Below are 9,620 nucleotides of genomic sequence, written 5' to 3' on the forward strand. Positions count from 1 at the left end.
CACAACAAACACTCTGTGAGGTGAGTGGGGCTGAGAGACTTCAAAGAAGTGTGACTAGCTGGTCACCCAGCAGTTGCATGTGGAGGAGCGGAGATGCGAACCTGGTTCACCAAATTAAGAGCCTACCGCTCTTAACCACTACAACACACTGGCTCTCTTTCTCAAGAATTTGAGACCTCTGAGACTGATGCAGTGTCCATGTGAAGTTGAGTCACTTTCTGACTCCCTTTCCAGCCCCATGTCAAGGCAGGTATAAGTCTGGAAACTGATTACAAGTCTGGAAGCAACAGCAAATGCCAACAGTAGAAGAATGGCGACAGAAGGTAATGGAATATGCAGAAATAGCCAAAATAACAGGAAAAAATAGACAGCAGGGGAGGAAACATTTCAAAAAGAATGGGAAAATTTATGTTGTATATAGGAAAGATAAGATGAAATAGTGAAACCAGTAGAACTAGAAATAAACCTTAAAATTGGGAAGATTAGGAAAAGTGATGGATAATGAAAATAACGAAGCAAAATGAATAAGGAGATTAATATAACTAAGAGTAGTTGTAAATAAATACAGATAGACAATAAGAATTGTCTAAAGAGGAGGATTTATTAGGTTTCAGACTACACACAATTTCCCCGGGCTAGTGCCTGCCTCCACTCCTTGTCTGATATTCCTTCCCCACAGCCACAGCCCAAACTGCCCAAATTCTTCCATAATTTGGGTGGAGACTAGGTTGAGTCTATTGCATGGCCGTGATAGATTCAGCAATGCTCTTGCACAACATAAGGCAGCTTACAATGTTCCCTTTCCCCTTTCCTCTATCTGCAGTTTCCAACGCACACCAACATCTGCTCAGGAGTTTCAGTACCTTTTGAGAAAGTGGATGCTGGAAAAGTAGAGTAAGGGATTCAAATTGTTGGATATGTTGGATTTGATCCATAGTTTCATTCATACACATAGTTCCAATACATTTCCAGCTTATATGTAACTGTGCAATACATTTCCAGCTCATATGTAACAAATTTTTACCCCCACATCTGACACTGACCAGAAAGTTTCTAGAGCCTAACTCCCAACATAAACTACAATCTCTTCTGTCATTTATACATTGCTCCATATCAGCTGTTCTCTGTTATTCAGTTCAGGCCTCACCACAATAATGTAGCATTTAGGGAAAAAGAGGCATGCCAGCAAGCCAGTACTGGAAGCCAAGATGGAGGAAATCTCCACAGCCACCATGTATTTTCTTCTGGTGCTCAGAGGTGCTACGGATATCATCCATAGTTTTTTCATACACATAATCCCAGTTCATTTATACCTCATATGCAACTATGCTGCATATCAAGAAAGCCACTTCCGAGCTAGGGAGGAGGTGGGGTTGCGGGCTTCACGCCCCTTCCCACACTCGCGGGGGCTGGCTCCAGCCCATGCGATAGCGGGAAATCCTCGGATGCCAATCAGCTGGCTCGGGGGGGCGTGGCCTCGCCTATTTAGGTCTGGCGCGGCCAAGGCTCTTCCTATTTCCCGCGCCACAGCTGACACATAATCCCAGTTCATTTATACTTCATATGCAACTATGCTGCATATCAAGAACATAAATGATAGGACAATCTTTTCTGTTGTTTTGATTTTTTCACGTAACTTCCTTTCTTGAAAAACCACAGTGGAATGACCCTGGTAAGAAGTCTACAGATTCTAAATACAGAAATGACAAACTATATTGTTCTTTACATCTTTCTCCGTATCAGCTGCTCTCTGTTATTCAGCTCAGGCCTCACCACAATAATGTAGCATTTAGGGGAAAAGATGCAACCCAGCAGCCCAGCACTGGAAGCCAAGATGGAGAAGATCTCCACAGCCACCATGTATTTTCCTCTGGTGCTCAAGTATGTGGGAATAAAGGAGAACCAAACACTGCAGTAGACCAGCATGCTGAAGGTGATGAACTTGGCTTCATTGAAGCTGTCTGGCAACTTCCTGGCTAAGAAGGCCACAGCGAAGCTGATAATGGCCAGGAAGCCCATGTAGCCCAAAACACCATAGAACATGAGAGCTGACCCTTCATTACATAAGAATATAATTTCTTCACTGCTTGAATGCATGTCCACATCTGGGAATGGGGCCGAGGTTGCCAGCCAGAAAACACAGAGTCCCACTTGAACACTGGAGCCGGAAAGGACAATGGAGTAAGCCAGTTTTCTGCCTACCCACTTCCTGATTGTGGAATCTGGCTTGGTAGCCATGAATGCCAAAACCACTGAAATAGTCTTGGCCAAGATGCTAGAGAGGGCCACAGAGAAGACAATGCCAAAAGCCGTTTGTCGGAGGGGGCAGGTTGTTTTATTAGGCATTCCAATGAACATCAAGGAGCACAGGAAACACAAGAGGAGGGAGATGAGGAGAATGTAAGTGAGGCTTCTGTTGTTGGCTTTGACGATGGCAGTGTCCCGGTGCTTAATGAAAATGCCAAGTACCATAGCTGTGATCAGAGAGAATAAAAGTGCAGAGAAAGTTGGAATAATGGCCAAAGTTTCATCAAAGCCTAGGACGTTTGGTTTCTTGGGAATGCACTCATTCTGCTCTTCATTTGGATATTGATCCGGAGGACATCTGGCACAGGTTTCCAACCCTGAAAAAAGGTTGCATGACAACTGGATACAATCCAGAATATGCTTAAGAGTGTTTTTTAAAAAACTCAGGAGACCCCTTACCATACTGTTTCCACGAGGAAAAGTTTCATAACGTCTAGTTCAAATGCTTGTGCCCTTGATGCTTTGAAAATAAAGTTATGCATGGAATTCTACATTTTCTATATCGAGAAACTATTCTTTCAGTGGTCCTCCTCTATTTTCTTAGAACCACAGATACTTCATAATGAAATCAGAGAAATATTATAGCTGAAATCTTGGAAGCAAGTGGGGTGATTTTTATCAGATTTTAACACTGTCCCCAAAGAGCCTTGGTCTCAGAGAAAAAACCACCACTTCTATTCCATCCACCCTTCCCCAAAACTTTAGTGTTGTCTTCCAGGACAAAATGTATGTACACTGGTACCTCGGGTTAAGAACTTATTTTGTTCTGGAGGTCCATTCTTAACCTGAAACTGTTCTTAACCTGAGGCACCACTTTAGCTAATGGGGCCTCTCACTGCCTCCACGCTGCCGTCGCGTGATTTCTGTTCTCATCCTGAAGCAAAATTCTTAACCTGTGGTACTATTTTTGGGTTACCAGAGTCTTTAACCTGAAGCGTCTGTAACCCAAGGTACCACTGTATGAAATCTATGTCTTGTTGCATCAAAACGGACTTGAGGTGAATCTACACTAGTGGTTTATAAAGTTAAAATGCATTATTAAATTGTGACGCCACAGCAGTGAGCCACCAGCAATGGGAAACTGCATTAAACATTATGGAACATTATATTTAATAACGTTTAAAAGATCAATGTAGATACAGTGATGGAAAATCTTTACATTACAAATAAAGTCACATTCTGATGGTTTACTCCCTAGAAGGTTAAGATTATTTCTTGTACATGCTAAAATGGCATCTCTCACCCTTCTCATTTGAGAACATCCCATGAGGACATGGATCACAAGCATAACAACAGAACTTCTTCCCCTCCTTCCTTTTCTTCTCATAACCAGGACGGCATTTGATATTACATAAGGAAATGGGTGGCACCTATCCAAAGGGGCACAAAGGGGTTAATATTGAGAAAGTGTTTTAGGGGATTCGTATAACATCAGGTGAAGTATCCGTAAATAGGAGGGCCAGAAATGTTAACTGCAGGATCCATATGTGCCCAGGTGCCACATACCTTGGGAGAAAAAGCTAAAGTTCTTCTTTTTTTTTTTAAAAAAAGTTATTGACTATTTCCACATAACAGATTATTCCAACAATTGTATTTTCCCCAATTTCCCCAATTTCCCCCCATCTCCCCCTCATACCCCCTCCCTCCACGACTTCCCTCAGTTCCTCTTTCTGATTTGTTAACACATATTCTTCTCTGCATGTTATAAAAATGTAAAAATCTCTAAATTATCCATCTATTATATTAACAAATAAATTTGTGTATGTTTATTCAAAACCTGCCAAGGAGTCCAATTCATTTTGTTGTTTCTTTAAGTACTTTGTAAAAGGTTCCCATTCTTCTTTAAAGTCACAGTTGTCCTTATTGCGTGGACAGGCGGAGTCCCCAGATCCTGAGTGGTCCCCCCGTCATGTGGAATAACGACTCTAGACAACGTGCTATGGGATTAAATTGGCCACAACTTTATTAAATTTCAAATGTGGGTAGACCTTGGCTCAGGCATTGGGCGTTCTCCCTCCCCAGTCCCCAGCCGGGGACCTAGGGAGCTTCAGGGTTATCCTGTGTGTGGGGGGGGGATGGGCTGGCTCTGGAGAACATATGTTCAAGCAGAGACAGCCGCCCCCGTTACGCCGCCACCGCAGGGGAGGGCAATGACGACCTTTCGGCGTACGGTCAAAGCCTCCCTTCAGAAACCCCCTTTAACGGGGAACCCTGGAATCGCCGCCGCAAAGAGGAAGATGGACTAAAGGATTCCGCCCAAGGCCTGATACTGCCAAAGTTGTGACGTTTTGCTACGGGAAAGGCGAAACCTGCCAATGCAGGGAAATTCCTTTCCGGCCCTTTAACAGCGACCTTATCGTAGCAGCGCCTGCGTACCTGTGGAGAAAGGTTAACCTGCAAAACCTATGAAGAAAAGTTAACCTGCAAAAGAAGACATTAACTGAGGGTGGGTAGGGTGGGAGAAGCTCTGGAGCCAAGTGAGGATTCCCAGGTAAGATTCTCCCTCTATTATGTGGGCAGGTAATCCCTCCCCCTACCTGGCCTGATTTCCCTGGCAACGCTTCCCCCAGGTGGGATTGGACAACTCACTGAGGTAGGCGGGGACCTCCAGGTATCCCACCTGAGGGAAGGCAAAGCCTATGCTGATGGGGCCACTCCAGATCCAGGGCTGCACGCGTCCACGCAAAGGGCGCCCCCCGTTTTAAGCGGGGAGCGGTCATTGTGCAGTTTCTGTGTAAACTTTGCCAGTTCCGCATACTCCATCAATTTCTCTTGCTACTCTTCTTTTGTCGGGGTTTCTTCATTCTTCCATCCTTGTGCTATTAAGACTCTTGCGGCTGTTGTTGCATGCATAAATATGTTCTTCACTTTCCTTGGCAGGTCTTTTCCTACAATCCCTAACAAAAATGCTTCTGGCTTTTTTTTTATTTTTTACAAATGTTAGTTTAAACATTTTCTTCAACTCATTATATATCATTTCCCAAAATTTTTAAATTTCTCTACAATGCATATGATAGAAAGTCCCTTCTTTTTCCTGACATTTCCAACATATGTTTGAGCCAGTTTTATACATTCTGGCTATCTGTACTGGTGCTATGTACCATCTATACATTATTTTAATGTACTTTTATTTCAATAAAGAATAATCTGTAAATTTAAATTAGTTTTCCACAATCTTTCCCAATCTTCAAACAATATATTATGACCTGTAACTTGTGCCCATTGGATCATGACTGATTTCACCTCCTCATCTTTTGCCTCCCATTCTAGCAGAAAACTATATGCACCCTTAAGCAGCTTTACCTTCCCTGCCACAACTTCCTTTTGAAATCTAGATTTCGTATAACTAAATCCTTTCTTATTGTCTTCATTGTATATCTTGTGTTGTTGCCAATAGTGTAACCAGCTCTGAAAATGGTCTTTTATTTCCTTGTAATCTCTTAATTTCCATTTTCCTTCTTGGTCCTTTAATAAATCAGCATACATGAGCAACTTTCCTTTTTTACTGAGTGGCTTGAGCAGTAAAGCTTCATGTGGTGAAAGCCACCAAGGAGTCTTCTGTTCTAATAAGTCTTTATATCTCTCCCATACTCTCATTAGTGATTTCGTAATTATATGGATATAAAAACTTTTATGTATTTTCCCTTTCCCATACCTTAAATATGTGTGCCATCCAAATCTGTTGTCATGTCCTTCCAGATCTAATGCTTCTTGCTTTTCCAACTTTATCTAGTCCCTGATCCACACCAGGCATGAAGCCTCATAGTATAATTTAAGGTCCGGGAGGGCAAAACAACCTTGTTCTTTTGTATCTGTAACTGCTCCTCCTCAGATATCGGGGTTGGGTCTGCTCTGCTCCTCCTCCTGCCTTCCTTGGTCTCCCTGCCAGGCTACCTCCCTCGCTTGGCATACCACCTGCCCACCTTCTATCTCTTGCAACTACATCTACCAGCCTCTCCTTTCTTCCCTCCGAGCTGTGCTTGGCACTCTGCTCACACTTATAATAATGCCAACAGCTAACTAGAGATGAAGAACTGCACAGCTGCTCTGATGGCCAATGCCACCAGTGTCATGGTCCAAGAGTTGGCTTCACCTACTGAGCAGCAGCCTAAAGGAGCAGAAAGTGAAGTGACTCCACCTGCTGCCGATCTGCCTTCTTGCTCCTGATGAGAACCAGCAGGCTCCAGCTTTCTGAAGCAGGGTTTCCAGCCTCAGTCAGTTACTGGAAACAACTTTTGTCATTCTTGACCAGTCCTGCTGCTGCTTCTTGTTTCTTGTGACCTTTGACCCTTGGCTTTCTTGAGCCCCAGATTGTCTGACTACATGAACTGAGATACTCGTGACCTTAGGACTGGACTGGATCTTTTATGCGGACTCTGCCTCCAGGCAAGCAACCCCCAGACTTGACTGGTTGGCTGGCTTCTTCCACCACTGAGCTCTGCCATGGCTGGCAGAAAAGGACAATGACAAGCAGCTGGACTCCTCCCCTGAGAGGAGCCTGCATGCCTTGCCCAGCAGCCCACGGAGTACATGGATGGGCAGCTGGGCTCCATGGCACTCCGAGCAAGGCATCATTTTGGGGGAAGCTCCTAGGCCTATGGCAGGAGTCAACCTGACAAACACCTCCGTACATTCCTCCTTCTATGATGGCAACCCAACACTAGGGTCTCAAGCGGTAACAGAAAAACTCATGACGATTACAATGTTCATTCACAAAGATACAGTTAGCGTAGCACTCTATCGAATGCCACTAAATAGAGAGCTGCCTTGTGGATTTCACAAACAAGCATGTAGGATGACACTCTGATCGCCAATGCTCTTTCTTAGTTTGACATGTCTTCTTTGCACATTGCTCTTTTTGTAGCAATGGTTCATTTTATAATTACTAATAGAATTATTAGTGGCAGCATTATTACTAGAGGCAGCAGTAGTTGGGCAGCACTAGTCAAAACTAGACAAGCCACCCCTATGTGCAGTGATTTCCTTACCTGAGAGAAGCCTCTGTGCCATTGAATTCTGTTCCCGTAAATGGTGAGCTCTTTTCCAGGAGGGGCCTGAGGATCCAGCTTTCCAACTTTGACCCTGACATAGGAATTATTTGGGAAAGTGACCAGGTTTGTAATATCAAATCCAGCTGCTAATTCTCCATGTTCATTGAATGTAATTTCATCGCCAGCACTGTTGTTGAATGAGAGCCTCTGCAGGAATGAGTGCAGCTAGGTGGAAAGAGAATCAAAAGTTCTATGTAGTCTTGTAATAGTCTTACTAAGACAATTCAATAGTTTTCATGGAAAAATTTAAGTTCTTTTCCTCCAGGAGTTCACCACTTCAGTTCCCAATGGAGGGGACCCAAATTTCAGCAGGGAAATCATGAATCAGTGTAAACTCAACAGCCAGGAGATACGTTTCAGAGCAGCCTTTGTTAAGATTCAATATATAAAAGGAATTTGAGATGATGGGCACGACAGGGGCCAGGAGCTCTTTTTGAGCAGTCTTGTGTGAGTATATATTCCTGGGTAGTAGGGATTATTTAGGACACACAGTAGCGCAGTGTGCAATTGATCCCTCATATGGAAGTTCTCACTTCTAAAGCAAATATGTTCTAGGTGGACATGTGAACGGGCTCCCACAGCAATCAATGGCAGACTGGCTACAACCTTTGCCACACCTCAAGATGTACTGGACTCTTCCACTAGCCATCACATATCCAACAGAAGTGGAGGGCATCAGCTCTTGGCTACAGCATGTCACACCACTGTGCTCTACACAGGGCATAAGAAATGAGAGGGGCTTTATTGAAGATATACAAAATGTCCCAAGAATTCATGTTCTGCTATAAGAAAGGCCGCCTGCCACTGAAAAATAATCTTTACTTTGATGGAAGTCAGCCAGGGTAAGTTCAAGCAAATATTTTCTAGAATCATAGGATCATATAATTATAGAGTTGGAAGGGATCACAATAAAATTAGTTAATGTTCATTTTGTTGTATTAAGATTTATTATTTTATTTATTATAAAGAAATCACAACCTATATTGTACATCAATGGAGTGCATAACACTGGGCAGGTTGTAAAGACTTTATAAGAGGAAACACTACCTGCCAAGGCTCTACATTCTGAGTGTTTCCGTCCATTGTCCTTTTGCAGATGGCTTCAGATGAGCACCTAATATGTAAGGCATGTGCCAGAGCATAGACAGCATTATAGATACTGTAGCTGTGGCCGGTCATGCTCATTTCAAAAAATGGTGCAGGAAGGCTCTCCAGCATCTCCTCTCCAGTACATGTACCCATAATGAGTGCTAATGCAGAGGACTTTGAAACTGAACAAAGAAATGATTGTTCCCAGAAATTCTTTATGAAACCATCTGCATCTTGTCCAGAAGGCTTTACATCCTGCAGAAAGTCTGAGAAGTCTTGAATCTCCTTGGAGTGAATTGTAATGGATATAGCACCTTGGAGCATTTGTATATTAGGGTCAATCAGTTTTCCTACAATATTTGATATGAAATCTATTTGGGCTGCTGTAATCCATACTTTCCCTTCAAGTTCGTTCCTCACAGATTGAGGAAGAATTAGCTGAATCATATTCCTTGAAATAAAAACAGATGTAAGCCATATAATAGATGTACTTTCTCCATATATAACAATCGCATTTGCTTTGCTTTTCATGAAAGCTGGTAAGGAAAGCTTTGATTGATCCACCATATCAGATATTTTAAAGCTGAATTGCACATAGTATTCCGTTCTTTCTGTGAATGCTGAGCAGATTTCATTCTTGAAGAGCATTGGTTCAATGGTCTTCAAGAATTGTTCTCCAGCTTCATTAGCTGGAGTGATGAGCCCAACCCATTTCCATCCAAAATGCAGAAGTAACTGGATAATTCCCTTGTACTGAAGATCTTCATTGGGGACCATGCGATAAAAGGAAGCGAATTTGATGTGATCATTTATGGCCGGTTCAAATGAACCATATGAAATCTGAAAAAGAAAAAAGCCAAACTTTTCCATGTGGAAACAAGAATCTACAACACACTCATTTATCTAATATAAATCCTATGGATCCCATCTTTTCTAATCTTAGAGAAAGGGCCACCCTCCCATTTACCTAGAAAATCACACAAAACACACAATCTTGCTCATTTATTTATGTAGATATTGATTCCTATTATTGTGGAGTCATCACAGTACACATGGATTGTGTCAAAGTCTGGAGAGCATTTATCCCTGCTCGTTTCCACATACTGCTTGGATAAATGAAAAAAACTTGATTTTGGAAATGGAGGGAGACAAACCATGGATCATGTTCTTTTG

The 9,620-nt window shown here is 42.7% G+C and overlaps 1 protein-coding gene across 1 annotated transcript; it reads right to left on the bottom strand.

The window, feature by feature from the left end:
• Positions 1–1,722: 1,722 nt before the first annotated feature.
• On the bottom strand, positions 1,723–9,224 carry LOC144325282 (vomeronasal type-2 receptor 26-like). The gene is made up of 4 exons (XM_077918033.1): positions 8,406–9,224; positions 7,296–7,523; positions 3,551–3,677; positions 1,723–2,624 (listed from the first exon to the last, which is right to left on the bottom strand). Exons 1-4 carry the CDS (start codon positions 9,222–9,224, stop codon positions 1,723–1,725), a joined length of 2,076 nt encoding a protein of 691 aa, XP_077774159.1.
• Between the last annotated feature and the right edge of the window lie 396 nt (positions 9,225–9,620).

The sequence above is a fragment of the Podarcis muralis genome, chromosome 13 (genome assembly GCF_964188315.1).
Source record: "Podarcis muralis chromosome 13, rPodMur119.hap1.1, whole genome shotgun sequence".
NCBI lineage: Eukaryota > Metazoa > Chordata > Lepidosauria > Squamata > Lacertidae > Podarcis > Podarcis muralis.

Bases quoted from the DNA above. Each gene is read 5' to 3' on its own strand.
- LOC144325282 (XM_077918033.1), bottom strand. From the start codon at position 9,224: ATGGTCCCCAATGAAGATCTTCAGTACAAGGGAATTATCCAGTTACTT. The intron at 3,678-7,295 runs GTAAGGAAATCA...CCCTTTGGATAG, and splicing joins GGCACAGAGGCTTCTCTCAG to GTGCCACCCATTTCCTTATG. The intron at 2,625-3,550 runs GTGAGAGATGCC...ACCTTTTTTCAG, and splicing joins GATGTTCTCAAATGAGAAGG to GGTTGGAAACCTGTGCCAGA.